Here is a 19,172-nt window from a genome sequence, read left to right on the forward strand (position 1 = left end):
ACACCCGCATTGACTATTTCTTTCTATCCCACCCCACTTCACAACAAACATCCACCCTATCTCCTGGTCATGCCCCAATAAGTATCTCACTAACACTACACGCAACCCCCCCTACGGGAACCCCACTGGAGGCTGAATGAAATCCTCCTACATGATATAGGCAACCGCAAGAACATCAAGGCAGCGCTAAAGGAATACTTCCAACTCAATGAACCCTCTGTCTCCTCCCTCCCCACACTCTGGGAAGCCCACAAAGCCACCATTAGAGGACACATCATCTCATTAACTTCACAAAACAAAAAACAATACAATCAGGCCCGACTCAAAACCGAAGCTCAACTAAAAGCTCTTGAAACACAATACAATCAAACAAAACCCCCTCGGGTCAAGTCACATACAAACCCGATCAAATTGGAGACATCTTCAACCAATTCTACACCAACCTATATAACCTAAACTTACAAACCCCAGATACAAACGACAGACACAAATGCATCAGATCCCCTCACGGAATTCTTCATGCAAGCTAATCTGCCCAAATTCTCAGAAGATGACCTGGGCCTCCTCAACGCGGACATTACCCCAGAAGAACTAGCACACACTCTCAAGACAATGCCATCCGGAAAAGCACCAGGCCCAGACGGGCTTACTTACCTTTACTACAAAACATTCCTCCACATATTCTCTCCCTATCTAGTCTGCCTGTTCAATCAGTACTTGAGTGGCACTCCTATCCCCACCACGGTTCTAACCTCATATTTATCCCTTATATCGAAAGAAGGGAAAGACCCAACAAGCTGTTCCAATTACAGACCAATTGCATTGCTGAATTCGGACCTAAAACTGTTCTCCAAAATCCTCCCTAACCATCTAGCCCCACTGCTGCCCAAAATAGTAGATCCAGACCAAGTAGGATTCATCCAAGGCCGACAAGCAGGGGACAACACAAGTAGAGCAATCGACCTGGAAATAATCGAACTAAATAAAACCCCATCTGTTCTACTCAGCCTGGATGCTGAAAAACCGTTTGACCGCCTGAGTTGGCCTTATCTCTTCCGCCTCTTATCTCACTTAAACCTATCTGGACCCTATGTTAGAGCACTTGAAGGACTTTACAGCAAACCCACCACCTACCTGAAACTAGCAGGCCAATCACATAGACCCATAAAAATCACCAATGGAACCAGGCAAGGCTGCCCCCTCTCCCCCTTACTCTACGCCCTGAGCATCAAACCTTTGGCAGCTGCTATCCGAAACACACCAGACATCACAGGCATAAAAAATCGCTTTATTTGCCGATGACGTACCGTTGACCTTAAGCAACCCTCTGATCTCTCTCCCTGCTCTCCATGGACTCCTCAACCAGTACTCCGCTTTATCAGGATACAAACTCAACATAACTAAAACAGAAGCAATGGCATTACATCTGCACCCCTACACTCTAGAAACAATACAGACCAAGTTCCAATACAAATGGAAAACCGACCATGTGACCTACCTTGTCATTCACCTCACACCCCAGTACAAGTCCTTATACTCCGCCACTGCAGAAATGGAATTCAGCTTCCATATCTTGGTTTGGGCGAATCTCAGCTATGAAAATCAATATTCTCCCCAAATTCCTCTACTTATTTGAAACCATCCCGATTGCAGTAAACACTAAAGCACTCAAATTCATTTGGCCCAGAAAAGACACAGAATCTCAAAATTAACCCTCACAACATCAACTAACAACGGCGGACTAGGAGTGCCCCTACTCCAAAAATACTACGAAGCTGCCAGTCTATGCCAACTCCTAGCATGGTCACATTGGAGCCCTACAACAAAATGGGCCCAAATCTACACTCTAGGGACAAGCACCTGAACTCAATAATATGGTCCACCAGCAAACCTCTATCGCTGCCCCCATCACTGCTAAGCTCAACTATCCTTACTATACGCACCTGGAACAGGCTGAAAACCAAGCATGGACTGACGTCCCCCCCATCCAGTAAATACTATCTACCTTAAGAACCCAAACATCAACCCAAGCCTTAGTCCATCCTTCTACAACACCTGGGCAACCACAAACTTGCATACCATTAAAGACTTGCTACATAATGCCACGCATCAAATACTGCCCTTCGCAGAAATCGCAGACAAATCACCTGGACCACGCATAAAAATGCATGAGTACTTCCAATTGCGCCATTTTCTATCACCCTACACCCTAGACAAAGACAAAATACCCCCTACACCATTTGAACACATAGCCCTAGGAGGTTTGCCCCAAAAAGGACTGATATCACGGCTATACAAACTCCTCACTGAACCACCGGAAGACTCCCTCCCTCAACACTCATACATACCCAAGTGGCACAGAATAATAAACCGCACCCTAACCAATATGGAATGGGGCAAGATTTGGAACAACGCTAAAATGGTAACTTGCACTAAACAAAAGGAACATATATATAAGATTATGATGTTCTGTTACCACACACCAGACAAGCTCAATAAACTTTTCCCCAACCACTCCCCCTCCTGTTGGAGGCTCTGTGGACAACGAGGGACCTTGGAACACATATTTTGGGACTGTCCGGTAATTCAGCCATACTGGAACATAATAAACATACTGACACTAACCCAACTTCAAAAGGACATAACAACCTCTCTACTTGGACAACCCTTCCCCAATCTGCCTAAGCACCTCTAAACACTAAGCAATCATATACTTAGCTCTGCAAGGCTAACTATTGCCTCGAACTGGAAATCACCCGCCCACCAACCATAACAGAAGTGCTACGGCGGGTCAACAGCAATAAGGACTTTGAATGCAGAATAGCGAGACTCTTCAACCAAACCCAAAGACACATGGACACATGGCAGTAATACCGGGGACTGGCAAACCCACAACCACCACTAGACGTACTCTCAAATGCAGAATCCTAAACCCGAAACCCTATTTTATCCCTCTCCAGGTACCACCCTGAACCCTACGGACCACAGGACCCAGAGACAATTCAGCTACACTAGAACTGACCATTTTACTTCCCCCACAGTCTACTCCACCCTAGGCACAGTTTTGATGATTTTGTTTTGCCCCTTTGTTCCTCTACTTTCTCCAACCCTTTACCCCTTCTGATCCCCCCCCCACTACTGCCCCCCCAAACTTCTCCCACTAACAGATAAAAGAATGAAGAAAGGGAAAGTCAATAGTGATAGCGAACTACAAAAAATTTGGCACAAAAAATTATCATGAGTGAAAAGTAGCATGCTGTTTTTAAAGGAGAAGGAAAGGTAAAAACTAAGTAAGCTTTATCAGAAAGATCTATGTAAATACAGCTATAAGCACTCACAGAAACGCTGTTTGAGTTCTCTGTCAAAAGAAACAGGATTTGTGCGCGTGGTGCAGAAGTGAAGCATTGTGGGAACTTTCTTTGCAGAGCTCAGCGTTTTTTTTCCTATGAGGCTTCTGATCATCTGAACGGGATAAATATGGGTAGACTTAAGGGCACTATTGAGAGAACTGAAGGTATGCCTACAGCTTGAGATTAACTCTTTATTAGCCTTTCCTTCTCCTTTAAGTGTATTTTAAAAGCTATTTTATTTGTTGCAAGGAACAACCTGGCATTAAACTTAAAAACTAAGTAAGCTTTATGAGAAAGGTATATCTAAATAAAGCCATAAGTACTCACAGACAAGCTCTATATGAAAAAAAAAAACACAGGATTTCTTGTCTTCTTTTGTATAAACATGTTCTTCAGATTTCCTCTCCTTTAGGGCTCCTTCATGGTTGGGGCACGAGTCTGTATAACTCTCTCCTCTGTCCCTCTACCCCTTTCTTTGTTTGCACTCCCTCCCATAAGAATTCACTCCCCCTTCCGTAAGAATGTGTGATCTGAGCTACCAGCAACTAGAGCTGCAGCAGGATAGGTGTTTTTGGCAGCCTGCATGCTGCCATATTTCATGATATTATATAGGTAATAGACTACTATTACATGGCACTTAAACAAAAGATTGAAACTTAAGGTTACATTTATTATTTCTGTCAGAATTCAAAATGAATTTCTCATCGTCCTGGGGAAAGAGATTGTCGGTAAAATAAAAGAAGCTCAGTACTACTTGTTACACCAGATGTATTCCATAAGGAACAATTGAGTTAAATAATATGTTACGTTAGTGTGGTTGATGGAAAGGTGACAGTTGAAGAAAGTTTCATAGATTTTATCCACACAATAGTGAAAACTGGAAGTGGCAAGTCACTTGCTGATGGCATTGGTATCAAGGGTGCAAGAGGCCAAGACTATGATAATGCAGTTAATATGGCAGGGAAATGTCCCAGAGTCTAGGCAAGAAAATTGCAAGATTTGTTCGGCACATAGCCTCAATCTGGCAGGTGCACCTGCAGCCTCTATATTTGGCACAGTTCATAGTCTTTTTAAATCTTTCTACTACCCACTGGGAAATACTTAAAAATAGGTTGAAAACAACATTTTGTTGTCAAGGGCAGTAAAAGCTTTATTTACTGAGATCATTACTGTATGTGAGGTATTATCGGATATTAGAGAGAATTCTTCAAACTCTGATTCTGTATCTATAGCTCAAAAATTATTAATGGCCTGAAAAAAAACAATACCATAGATAGTATCAGTGTTGACGAAATACTTTGTATATCCTTATGTCAGTGTTGTATGTGAAAATCTTGAAATTCCTGCAACAGGACTTTCCTATGAAAGTCAAAAACACCATGGACACCTTTGTGGATTTTCAGTTTCTTTTCTTATTTTAGATGTCACAATTACAAAAAGCTGCATTTGATCTTCTCTAAAATACAACAAAATTTGGATGCTTTCCAATGCCATCCCACCGGCTAGAATGTAAATCTAGGGACGGCATACGCGGCGCCGTGATTTGCCGAAGTCACGGAAGTTGCCTTGAGAGGAAACTTCTGCGACTTTGGCAAATCGCGGCGCCGTGTATGCCATCCCACTGGCGATTAAATTCTAGCAGGTGGGATGGCATTTCGGGGAGATTAGTCTCCCGCAACAAGAGAGATTTGTCGCGTGGTGACTAATCTCCCCGTGTGACACAGCCCCGTGTGACATCACGTGGAAGCTATATTTCCAGATGCAAAGTCTGCAACACCTCTTGACCCATGTCAGATGATACAGTACTATTCAAACCCAGATTATGTAAACATTGATACTGCACTTTGCATATACCTGACTTTGCCATTAACTGTAGCATCATGCAAAAGAAGTTTTAGTAAACTGAAACCTATTAAAAATTATTTTTGTTTATCTTTGGGACAAGAGAGCCTTTCAAACTTTAAATTCCTTTCTATTGCGTATGAGACTGCAAAGAAAATAAAGTTTGTTTTATAGTTTGTTATAAACATTGTTATATATAGGGATGCACCGAATCCCGGATTCGGTTCAGGATTCAGGCCGAATCCAGGCTTTTTTTTTTTTTTTTTTAAAGATTCCAGATCTGAATCCAGATCCTAATTAGCATAAATTATCTTATGCTAATTACCATTCGGAAAGAGTTTAAATGGTCAGGGAATTTTTTTTTTTTTACCCCTTCGGATACTAATTAGCACATGTTTATTAGGATTCAGATTCATTTCGTAATTTGCCCGAATCCTTCAGGGTGGGTTCCCGTTTGGTGCATCCCTAGTTATATACTTTGCAGCTTTGTTACTTTGCAGTAATATTGCTGCTATAAAAGCAAGAAGAATTGCACTTGAATTTAATGCTGCTGTGTCCTGCTGTATATATTATATTACAAGGGTCGGACTGGGCCGCCCGACTCTTGCAGCGCTCCCCCTGCCCAACCACTCCTCCCCTGATGCGTTAAATTTACGCTCTCGGGGTAGGACGTTGGATGAGGGGTCCCTGCGGGGGATGGGGGTTATGGGACACCTGCAGGGCCCCTGGGGCGGGAGCCCTGGTGGGCCCTTCACCCCCCCAGTCCGACCCTGTATATTACCGTTTTTACTTAAACATAAAATGTGTTTACAACTGTACTTTCAAAATCTTTGTTTTTGCCACAGCCACACAAACACTTGATCAGTTTAGTGTATAGTGGCAGAAGGATTTGCTGAAATCTCTGCAGCCACACATTAAAGAGAAAGGCATTTTGCCATTTTGTTGCCAATAGATTAGTCACAGTAGTGCAAGCTAAAACATTATATTTAATCTTTAGAAACCTTTACCATACCTGAATAAACAGCTCTAGAAGCTCCCTTTGTTTGTTTAACATAGCATCTACCATTTTAGCTTGGTCTCAGTAGCTTCCATGCTGCAGTTCTAGCTGATTACACAGATGGAGGGGGAGTGAGAATTGATGGGAGGGGGAGGAGAAAAAGGGGGGGGGGGTGGAGAGCGAGAGAGGAGCAAACTGAGCAGACTTGTACTGTGCCCTGAAGGATTTTACTGAGAGCAGGAAGTTTGACACAGAAGAACATGTATACACAGAAAAAGACAAGAAATCCTGTGTTTCTTTTGATACAGGTTTCAGTGCAGCTTTTCTGTGAGTGCTTATGGCTATATTTACATAGACCTTGCTGATGAAGTTTTTACATTTTCTTCTCCTTTAAGTTACCTAAAATAATGAACATGTGTAAGGGCTGCCTCATTATGTAATGTTTAGGAGGGTTTTTCCTCAGACACAAATTGCATTTTTTTATAGGTGTCATTATAATAGTAAAATCATTTGGATATGTTAGTATCAGTGTTCACTGTACCCTTTATTTGTACTTAATGTTTTAATGTTTGTTTATTAAATTGTTTCATGGGATAAAGTTATCCTACTAAGAAAATATGTTTTAGTTTTTGTGAATATTAACATGTTTAATGGTGTACCTTATTTTTGTTTGTTAACTTAGTTATATTTACATATATATATTAAAAGTTTTAAAAACTGAAATGGTAAAAATAATGTGGGAAATGGTGGGACTACTAGGGGGGGTGAGAGTTGGAACTGCATTTGCTATGTAAAAGCGACTAAGATGGAAGTTAGGGGAGGGAATTATGGCATGCAGACAGGGCCAATACTACTTGGCCCAGCTCTGCTACTAGCACAGTTAGTTAATTTTAAAGTTCATTTTTCACTCTGTTGTCCCTAGAGTGTCCTTATTATCTCTTCATACCCACCCCTGCTGTTTTCTTTGTCCCTTTAACCTGTTTCACAATGAGAAGTGCTTCCTAGATGTGGATAGTATACCTTATGTGGTATGCACAAGCTGAAGATAAACCTTGTGTTGGATCATTGGCAAAAGTAGCAGTAGTACATAGAAAACTCACTAGTCACTAGAAAACTTAAGTAGATGTGAAGGGGGTGTAGTATTTTATTTGGTGCTACAGAGGAACTAGTCATCTTTTAATTGTAATATATACTATGTGGCAATTATAAGTTGCAGCTGCAAAAAAAAAAATATTATTTTTCTATTCCATTTAGAAATGTGGCGAGAGCTTTATTCTGTGCTGCTCTTGTGAAGTTTTTTAAACATTTTCTCTGCGTTTGTTTTCTGTTTTTAGGCTTGATGGGAACATGGAACCTTCAAGTGAAATTCTTGAGTCTTCTTCCCATGACAGGCCAGTTGCAGCACTTACTGCTATAGTAACAAAAACATATCCACCACCATCTCCAACAAGACATGGTAAGTAAAACTGTTTTTCTTTTTTATAATTTTTTTTTTCCCTTGTGAGATATGTTATAAATACAAGAGCCTATGGCCGGTTTCTTAAGAAGATGTAGCTTGAGCTACTATTGTTTAAATCATATTGCTCAGTTGATAGATAAGATAATATGATGAGATAAAATTCTCAAATATCTTTAACAGAAATGCTTGCTGTTTAAAAAGGTGGTGTTAGAATACAGCAAATGTGCCACATGTCATAAAGGCCCTCCACCGAGCACCACAGAATCACTGTGATGTCAGATCTGGACAGATCACCCTCACAAATAAACAGCCCCACATCCTGCCCCTGTAATGACAGTGTGTCTTCTGCTTTTCATGATATTGTGGCTCCGTTATTTTTTGTAAATTTTGTTAATAAAAAAAATACACAATACTCAAATACAATGTTGCCAAATGCCACCTTAGGGAGAATGTTAAAATGGAATCTAGTATACAATTGGATGTATTAACAGCCACACTAATCTGACAAATACTTGCTAGTCACACTTGATCGGCATATATAGTGATAAAATTGTGCTCGGGGACAAAATATGACAGCAGCACAGCCAATGAGACTAGAGAATACATACCAGCAGAGCTGGCCAGTGGCAGCAAGAGAAGCACTTCAATATAGGAACACTATAAGAGAAATGAACAACACTTACTTTTAGTACATTCACAACTTAATGCAATGATTAGTTTCTGTCTGTATTAATTTTATAGTCCCATGACGTACAGCACTAAACAGTGCTGTATTATGCAAGCAAATGTTTATGCAAGCAAGCATTTATGCATGCAAGCATATTATGCAAGCAAAAAAAAAACATTTTTTTTAATTGAATCCAAAACCTGATGTTTCACAGGGTTTTATAACTACAGAGCATAAAAGAGGTGTAAAATATCATATGTATGGGTAGTACACTAGTACATAGAGTGCCTATATGCCCATAGTGGTTGCTGTTTTCTGCTTTATTCACCCCATGCTGAGGTTGTGGGGCTGGTGCACCTGGACCACCACTTCTACTTGGTGAGTGTTTTGTTTACTGTTGGTCATTTTGTGCCTTTATTTTTGGTTCCGCATGATCCATAATTGACCAGGAATGACATAGTGTGAGAAAAGTAGCAGAGAAATGTAAGGACAACCTGTTATCTAAAGTTTACCATAAAGCACCTCAATCTTTATACTGTTTATGTCTTGAGAACTAGAAAGTATCAAATAAATATTAAGAGATCAATGATGTGTACATGAGTATCCTCTCACAGAAAAAGAGATGTTAACAGGCATATGGGCTATATATGAAGTCATTCAAGTGGTCAAGATATTACAGAAGTGTGTGGGTAAGAGAATAAAAAGATGAGTTCAGGAGGCTATTGGAAAGACAGATATAAGTTGATGATAACGGGCTGGTCTGCCTCTCCTGTGGAAATTGCTGTTCTGATTGCATATCTATGATTATTCATTCGATCCTGGTAGGTCGTACAGGCTTTACCCACATATGCCAGGCCGCACAGGCACTGTGTCATATAAACCATGTAAGTGCTGGTACAGGTTAATCTATGTTGTATATTGTATTTGCTTCCTGAGTGGGGGTGACACAAAAGGGGTGCTTCCCTGTGCCATATTGCTACATGTCAGGCTACCAGAACACTTGGAACTTCATTTTTTGTGTTGCGAACTAAGCCAAGTTTGACCACTAGTCGTGTTAGATGACAGCAAGTCTTTCGTTACTAGTAGATCACCCAAGCTTCTAGCGAGTCTATATGCCACTATTGGTTTTTCCAATCTATACAACATAGATTAACCTGTACCCAGGCCCGGATTTGTGTCAAGGCCACAAAGGCCCGGGCCTAAGGCTTTTAATTCGGGTCCGAAGTACTGGGGAATGGGGAAGTACTTTGATACTTTCTATTTCCCAAGGCATCAATATTATAATGATTGAGGTGTTTTACACTTAACTTTAAGAAACACGCTGTGCTTACCTTTCTCTGCTACTTTCTTCCTTAATTCATTTCTCACCAAAGCAAAACCTTTATGGCTGAATAAAAGTGTTATTGTCGAGGTTGGTAAGAAAAAACGTGCTTTTAGGGCATTCAAGTTAGCTGGGATAGCAGAAACTTTCATCAGGTACAAGGAAGCAAATAAAGCATGCAAAAAAGCTATCAAGCAAGCTAAAATAGAAATGGAAAGGGATATTGCTGCTAGGAGTAAAAAGAATCCTAAATTATTTTTTAATTATGTGAATAGTAAAAAAATGAAGCAAGAAGGGGTGGGAACTTTATTATCACGGGGGGGTAAGTTGGTTGATGAGAATGGGGAAAAAGCTGAAATTTTGAACTCTTATTTTTCATCTGTCTATACATCTGAGGAGCCAGATAATGAAGGCTTCCCTTGTAATATGCCCAGTGCTAGTAATTTAGCTACTGGCGCATGGGTCACTCGGGAGGAAATTCAAAAGAGACTTGAACATGTAAAGGTAAACAAAGGTCCAGGGCCGGATGGGATTCATCCCAGGGTATTAAATGAGCTGAGCGCTGTGATTGCCAAACCTCTTCACTTAATTTTTCAGGATTCATTGAGGTCTGGCATGGTGCCAAGAGACTGGCGGATTGCTAATGTGGTGCCGTTATTTAAAAAGGGATCCCGTTCTCAGCCTGAAAACTATAGGCCTGTTAGTCTGACATCAGTAGTAGGAAAACTTTTGGAAGGGGTAATAAGGGATAGGGTACTTGAATACATTGCAGTTCACAATACTATTAGTTTGTGCCAGCATGGTTTTATGCGTAACAGATCTTGCCAGACTAATTTAGTCGCCTTTTATGAGGAGGTGAGCAGGAACCTTGATGCTGGAATGGCAGTTGATGTCATCTACTTGGACTTTGCTAAAGCGTTTGATACAGTACCTCACAGAAGGTTAATGATCAAATTAAAGAATATTGGCCTAGAACATAATATTTGTAATTGGATAGAGAACTGGCTGAAGGATAGAGTACAAAGAGTGGTTGTAAATGGAACATTTTCTAATTGGACCAGTGTGGTTAGTGGAGTACCGCAGGGGTCAGTCCTTGGGCCTTTGCTTTTTAACTTGTTTATTAATGACCTGGAGGTGGGCATAGACAGTACTGTTTCTATTTTTGCTGATGACACTAAATTGTGCAAAACTATAAGTTCCATGCAGGATGCTGCCGCTTTGCAGAGCGATTTGACAAAATTAGATAACTGGGCAGCAAACTGGAAAATGAGGTTCAATGTTGATAAGTGCAAAGTTATGCACTTTGGTAGAAATAATATAAACGCAAACTATCTACTGAATGGTAGTGTGTTGGGGGTTTCCTTAATGGAGAAGGATCTAGGGGTTTTTGTTGATAACAAGTTGTCTAATGCCAGGCAGTGTCATTCTGTGGCTACTAAAGCAAATAAAGTGCTGTCTTGTATAAAAAAGGGCATTGACTCAAGGGATGAGAACATAATTTTGCCCCTTTATAGGTCCCTGGTAAGGCCTCACCTTGAGTATGCAGTGCAGTTTTGGGCTCCAGTCCTTAAGAAGGATATTAATGAGCTTGAGAAAGTGCAGAGACGTGCAACTAAACTGGTTAAGGGGATGGAAGATTTAAACTATGAGGTGAGACTGTCGAGGTTGGGGTTGTTTTCTCTGGAAAAGAGGCGCTTGCGAGGGGACATGATTACTCTGTACAAGTACATTAGAGGGGATAATAGGCAGTTGGGGGATGTTCTTTTTTCCCATAAAAACAATCAGCGCACCAGAGGTCACCCCTTTAGATTAGAGGAAAGGAGCTTCCATTTGAAGCAGCGTAGGTGGTTTTTCACGGTGAGGGCAGTGAGGTTATGGAATGCCCTTCCTAGTGATGTGGTAATGGAAGATTCTGTTAATGCCTTTAAGAGGGGCCTGGATGAGTTCTTGATCAATCAGAATATCCAAGGCTATTGTGATACTAATATCTACAGTTAGTACTAGTGGTTGTATATATAGTGTATGTATGTGAGTGTATTGATTGGTAGGTGTGGGTTAAGTGTGCTGGGTTTACTTGGATGGGTTGAACTTGATGGACACTGGTCTTTTTTCAACCCTATGTAACTATGTAACTATGTCATTTCTGGCCAATTACTGATCATACCATGGTTACAGTGGATGATAAACCACAAGTGATTTGGATAATAAGAGAAGGACTGTGACTATTAAACCACATTTGTAGTTAGTCCCCGAGCAGTAATGACCACTTTTGCTTATTACACTATTGTGGATTTACAACTTTCAACTTGCTGGTATGTGTTTTGGGATTACTGCCTGATACAATTTCCAGAATAGAAAGGTTCTGCTGTGGGTTAATATGCCCGTGAAGGCCTCCAATATGCAAACCTGATTCAGCGCTGATCATTTCAAAATTTACATTCAGGTATTATGTTCTGGACATTCTTTCAGTTTATGTATTGTGCTTCCTTTTTCAGTTCTTTTCCATTACTTGTCTCTATTCACAAGGACTATTCACTTGATTCTCTGGGCGGTGTGTACTACCCTTAAATACAATATTTGACACCTCTTTTTTGCTCTGTAGTTATAAAACCCTGTGAAACAGCATTTGCCATAGACACTATTGTTTGGTGCCATTTTTCACACATATCGGGAGAGACTTAATTTACTGTTTGCTGTATTACCTTGAGAAAGGTCAGTCAGTGACCGAAACATCGAGTTTGTAAATTACTTCCAGTTGTTTAACTTACAGCATAATCTTTAATAAAGAGAACTTTTGGCGTAGTTGGCAGGATAGCGAGTGTTTAAAATATATCTCCAGAGGCAGCAGCTGTATTGCCTTTAAGGGGCTGCACTGGCCAGCATAGGCAAGTTTAATAGGACCAACTTTAAAGTAACAGTATCGAGGGGCCATGCAGCTATACCCTGTTCTGTCTAAGTACAGTCTGGGGTCTTTAGAAGTAGATGCCGAAGGCACCCTTGGTGAAAAAACCTTGCTAGACTACCTCATCACCCATCAGGATGGCCTGTTGGGCTCTGCCTTAATTTGCTGTGGATGCTTGTTGGATGGCTGTAGTGACAGAAACTGAATGTGTTCTTTTGTCCTGGCCTTTGTGGATCTCGAGTTTTGAGTTCTTGCCATTAATAGGAGCCAAGTAGGTGAACCTAAGTTAGGAGAGTTTTCCTCCGCCTCCATGGTAGTGGCAGTCCATCCAGAGGTGGTCACAGCTGGACCCCTATTCATGCAAAGTGAATGGTCAAAAAGAGGCTGCTGTGTGGGAGAAGGTATCATACTTTTGCCAATGGACCCATTCTGCACCTAGGAGTCGTTGCAGCCAAGGAAGTGTCCCCACCCCCCATGATGTTGGAGCTGTGGTGCCCTTGGGTATGTGGTAAGAAACTGTCCTCAAAATAAAGGAGCAGGCCCTGAAAACACCACCTTTGAACCGTTATGAAGAAGGTTGAACTTTGTTTTGTGGAACAATAAGGAAGGGACAATTTGCACAGGGCTAATTGGTGTAGCTGAGAGACTGCAAGGCCTTCTACTTGTTAGATACTGGCTTTGAGATCACAACTATAACCTATTAATGTTGTGCAGACATGCTAGTTGGAGTGGCCACCAACACTTCTCCATATGGAAAGCAATCTCCAGCATACCCTGATGTGTTACATATTTAAAATTTAGACCAAAGTCCATCAAGTACATCCTCTCCAAATGAACCCCAGTGCACATATATGCAGATACTTATACAGACCACATATATGCAAATACATACATGAGACCATACAGACCATGAGAGAGTGGAGCCTCAAAGACAATATCATTCTGGGAATGCAAAGTTTATGTTAGTGTAGGAAGATTAAACATTTGAGCAAAACAGATAAGAATAAACATGGATTTGTTTGTTAAAGAGAGAATGAATGAAATACAGAAAGAAGGAAAAGCTAGAATTTTAATAAGATTGTAAACAGCAGATTAGGATGGAAAGGTTTTTGAACAAAAATCCAACTGATTTGGAAAGCCTTATGTCTCTTAAATGTGCCAATACCAGAAATGTATAGTTTTAGAAAGTTTAATCTTGTCAATAGATCAAAAGCTCCCAGCAGTGCATTACCAAATTTTCAAAGTATTACAGCAGAAGATAGCATACTTTAGATTCCAAAGGCAAAAAAATCTGGAATAGTAGGTTTACCACAGGAAAAAATACCACAGGATATTTGAAAAGTACATTCTGCCGAATCCTAAATGGGAATCTGTTTTTCTACTTCTAATTACCAAACATCAAAACTCCAAAAAAGTGTGTCAACCCCAGAAAACCCAATATTTTTTTAGAATTTTTTTTTCATGAATCCAAAATGGGTAAATATGTTATTTTGCTGCAAATTACTAAACTGCAAAGCTATTCTAAATGTATGTGTTTTTTATGAAATTTCTGAAAATTCCCACAAAGCTTGTATTTTACTCTATTATATGCCCCACATCTCGTAATATACCAGCATAAAACATCCTAAATATGAACACCAGGGCTCTACTAAACAGTTTGAAGCCAAATATGCATAGATTTACCAAATTATCTGGTGTGCAGAGCCTCCTACAGCAAAATATGCATATGATTTTTTACGGCTGATGTTCTGACTACTACAAAAAAAAACCCGGTATGTGTCATTTTGTGCCCTATGACCCCCTGGCAGTACGGAGACCCTAGAAAACCATATATTTTAAGAAAGTACCCATTCTTTTGAATCCGAAATGGGTAAATATGTCTTTCTACTGCAAATTACCAAACTGCAAAGCTATGCTTAATGTAGCGTTTTTTATGACATGTCAGAATATCCTCTCAAAGATTGTATTTTATGTGCCCTACATTTCATTATGTTCTAGCATAAAACATCCAAAATTTGAATGCCAGGGTTTCTCCTGAGCAGTTTGATGCTTAATAAGCATAGATTTACCATACTATAGGGCTGATTCACTGATGTGCGTTAATTTTTATCGCAGGCTTTTTTGCATTAGATGCCAAAATTAACGCGCGATTCACTACAGTATTACCGCATGCGTTAAGTCGCACATCGCATGCGTTAAATTTTGCGCTACCATATGCGTTAATTTGTGCGGCAAAATAACAATAACGCATGATTCACACTTAGACTGGCTAAATATCGCATTAGTCTATGTGAAAATTAACACCTACTTGAGACAGGCGGTAATTATAGAAAAAGTACAGTTAATGTGCTTTTGGCAATAAAATATGGACTTTGCAGTGTGATTTATTCAAGTATGTGTTGGCCCTAGAGTGATGCAGCCTCCAGTTTGCGGGGAAATGGTCATTTTCAGTACAGTCATTTTCCGTAAGTATTGGCATGTATGGCTAACATGGCGTGCGTTTTTCGCACGCGGCAACTATTTATACGCGGTGCGTTGATTAGCGCTCGTTCCGTCAAATACCGTACGAAAATAGTCTTCATGACTAAAATAACGCAAGCAGTATCGCACGGAAATTAACGAAAGTATGCTTTTAGTGAATCATGCGTTAAGACGCAACAAAAATTTTAACGCATGCTATAAATAACGCACATTTTAGCGCACTTTAGTGAATCAGCCCTTATGTGACCTAAAGAGGCACCCATGTTTCCATATTTCTGCTGCTGCCTCTGTTCAATCTCCCCCTAGGGACCACTTCCCCCATTCTGCCTGTAGCATCTGTGGCTCTTCTGTACTTGTATCCACAGAACATCTATGTGGCATTTGAAGGGGTACACGATTGGTATACAACAGTGGAAGGTTGGTGTGTTGACACCTTGCTATTATTGTTCATAAGGCTAATGCAAGGAAATTGTGATGCAATATTATAATTATTGGCGTGCTATTGTTCATTAAACTAACACAAGGAAGAAATTGCAACATATTATTATTATTGGATGTTGATATTACAAATGAATGGGAGCTGATTTTCATTTGCCCATATGTATTACAGTGGGGACATGCAAAATATGCTGTGCGTTAATGAGCATAGATTGTCTAAACAAAACAATGCAAAAAAGTGCAATTTTATTGTACGTTACTTTATTTTGATTGATGATTGCAACATACATCTTTCATATATCTGGTGCCGTTATTGTTTGTGTTTCACAGTTTTGATGGTCGTTTGTTTATTTTCACGTCATCCATTGGGGTTCTTGCTTTTGCTTTTCCCACCACTGACTTGAACAGTCAGTAAACACCCTTTATGTGCCAGAGAATGTAGAATCTACATTTCTGTGGATAAAAGTATATAAGTGCCACAGATCATAGATTCTATATTCTGCAGCATTTCTGGGTTTAGGAGCAGATGATTGGCGTATAAAGCCATTTGTTACTTAGGAGTAGAAAGAAATGGATACCCATTTTGGATTTGGCAGAATGTATACCTTTTTTTTAAATGCGGTTTCCTGGGGTATGCCTATTGCTCCAGGATTTTTGGCTTAGGAATCTGAAGTATGCAATATTCTGCTGTATTGCTTTGAAAATTGTTGAATTTTTGATGCCTATCAAATTTGCCTCAGAGGGTGAAACAAATATGCTCACTTGCTTAAAAAGTTATCCAACCCCTTCTTGAAGCTGTGTAATTTATCTGCCAGTACAACTGATTTAGGAATAGAATTCCACAGCTTTGGTTGCAAAAATCCCTTTCCAAATATTAAGATGGGACCTCCTTATTCTAATCAGAATGGATGCACTTCTATCTGCCTGAAGTACCTACTGGTAAATAGAGCATTAGAAGAGACTATTATATTATCCCCTTATATATTTATACATCATTAGCATATCCCCCTTCAGTGTTTCCTCTCCAGCATAAATAAACCAAACTTGGCCAGTCTTTTTACATAACTGAGACTTTCCATTCCCTTTAACAGTTTAGTTGCCCACCTTTGGACCCTCTCTAATTCAGTTTTTGTTTGAGAAAAAAACATTCTGGATGGGCCTTACCAGTGCCCTGTAAAGTGGAGAAATTACCCCCTCTCCTCAGTGCCGGATTTCCAATCCGGACGCCCCCATTCGCACGCCCCCCCTGCACGCATGCATGAACAAACATCTCCCACCACACCGTTGCGTGGGCATGTAAACTCCCATTTAAACATCCTATGTCCTGCGTCTACCATTGACTAGAATGAGCTGAGCCATCAGTGTCCCTATCAGGTGGTTCTGAAACATCTGACTCCTCCATCTGACTTTACACAGGGATGTCTCAGAGTGTTGACACTCTGCATAATGCTTAGTACTGGCAAGAAGGAGTTTTAAAATCTACTTCGCATTTACACTCCTTATCTGCTATTTTGTATGCTCTCCTCCAGTTGGTTCATTAAGTTATAAGGAAGTAAAAGAGACTACTAGCTTCCTTAAGGTTCAGGATGCTGCTGCTGGGAGGGAGGGGGGAGCACGATGTTTTTATTGAGTTTTTATTGCATTTTTTTCTCCCTATATCAGTGTTTATGATCTGATTTTAGCATAGTTTTGCCATGCGGTACTTTGGTGTAGAAAAATAACTTTACCTATTTTGAATTCATCAGAATGTGTACTTTCCAAAACTATATGGTTCTCTGGGGGTCTCTGTATAGTTAGGGGGTGTTACGGCACATAATATGCTGTCAGGGGCCTCTGTATGCAAAAGCTGATTTGGCAGGGGAGAAATCCCTATGCGCTATTTTCATTTTGGGGTCCGTACATACCACAGACTTTGGTATATCTATGCATATTGGGCATCAAACTGTTCAGTAGACCTTAGGTATTCCTATTTTGGGTGATTTGCCTTTGTATGCAAGAAATTGTGTGGGATAAATGCGGTAAATTGCAACATTTTTAGGCGATTTTCTGAAATGTCATAAAACCACTAACTTTAGGAAAGCTTTGCAGATAGGTACTTGGTGTAGGAAGGACTCTTTACCCATGTTGGATTTGTCAGAATGTGTACTTTCCAAAAACATATGGTTTTCAGGGGACACCCTACATTTCTGCAGTTTCTGTGTGTACTTTCCAATTATATATGGCTTTCTGGGGTGAGCGTACTTTTTTGTAGCTTTATCCCACATAAAACTGCCATGGGTTTATGAATTAGGTAAAGGTAAGCCATGAAATTAGTGTGCACAAGCTATATCTTGGGGTATCTAAGTGCTTTAATAAACCTATATACAGTGGGCATCAAACTGTTCAGCAGATCTCTGGAGTTCATATTTAGGGTGTTTTATGTAGCTACCTAATGACCTGTAGAAAATAAAATGCTGCATAGTGGAAGTTTTGAGGTGATTTTTGGAAATTTCATAAAAATCTGCAAACTTATGAAAGCTTTGCGGCTTGGTACTTTGGAGTAGAAAGCCATGGGTACCCATTTTACATTTGGGGGAATGTGTACTTTCCAAAAATATATTACTTTCTGGGGTGAGCATACTTTTTTTGTAGCATTATCCCGCATAAAATGATGTAAATGTGTTGATTTTGCTGGAGATGAAATGATAGATTGCATGGGATATATTTACATCGGGGCCCCTACATGCCACATTCTTAGGTAAACCTATACATATTGTATATCAAACTGTTCAGTGGACCCCTGACATTCAAATTTAGGGTGTTTTATCTTGGTTCCTAATGCTATGTGGGAGATAAGTGGAAGCGTTGAGGGGATTTTTGGAAATGTCATCAAAATTGCCAAGTTTAGGAAAGCTTTGTGGCTTCGTACTTTGGAGTAGAAAGACATGGGTACCAATTTTAGATTCAGGGGAATGTGTCCAAAAATATATGGCTTTCTGGGGTGAGCGTACTACATGCCACGTACTTTATGACCTGTAGGAGATAAGATACTATAGACTGGAAGCTTTGAAGCAATTTTTAAAAAAAATTCACAAATTTTATAAAAACCAATAAATTTAAGAAAGCATTGCAACTTGGTAGTAGACTGACAGTTGTACCTATTCTAGATTCTCCAGAATCTTTTCTTTCCAAAAATGTGTAATTTTCTGGGATAAACCTTTCTGTTAGTGGAATTTTTGGCCTTGAAATCTAAAGTATGCAGCTTTCTGAAGCAGTGCTTTGGAAATTTGGTAGTGTACTGCTGGGAGTTTTTGACCTACACAAGTGAGAAATCTCCATAAAACTATACAGTGGCTTGCAAAAGTATTCGGCCCCCTTGAACTTTATCACATTTTGTCACATTACAGCCACAAACATGAATCAATTTTATTGGAATTCCACGTGAAAGACCAATACAAAGTGGTGTACACGTGAGAAGTGGAACGAAAATCATACATGATTCCAAACATTGTTTACAAATAAATAACTGCAAAGTGGGGTGTGCGTAATTATTCAGCCCCCTGAGTCAATACTTTGTAGAACCACCTTTTGCTGCAATTCCAGCTGCCAGTCTTTTAGGGTATGTCTCTACCAGCTTTGCACATCTAGAGATGAATCCTTGCCCATTGTTCTTTGCAAAACAGCTCCAGCTCAGTCAGATTAGATGGACAGCGTTTGTGAACAGCAGTTTTCAGAT

General features: G+C 40.0%; 1 protein-coding gene across 3 annotated transcripts in view; it reads left to right on the forward strand.

Annotated features, from left to right (window-relative positions):
• The window catches only part of wipi2 (WD repeat domain, phosphoinositide interacting 2), a 327,029-nt gene that overhangs the window by 298,928 nt on the left and 8,929 nt on the right, over positions 1-19,172 (forward strand). For all 3 annotated transcript variants that reach the window (XM_018097367.2, XM_031893132.1, XM_002941297.5), the window contains one exon: positions 7,524-7,645. In XM_018097367.2, the coding sequence (XP_017952856.1) occupies positions 7,524-7,645 (122 nt within the window). The remainder of the gene's footprint in view (positions 1-7,523; positions 7,646-19,172) is intronic.

This window comes from Xenopus tropicalis, chromosome 9 (genome assembly GCF_000004195.4).
Source record: "Xenopus tropicalis strain Nigerian chromosome 9, UCB_Xtro_10.0, whole genome shotgun sequence".
In the NCBI taxonomy this organism is placed as follows: domain Eukaryota; kingdom Metazoa; phylum Chordata; class Amphibia; order Anura; family Pipidae; genus Xenopus; species Xenopus tropicalis.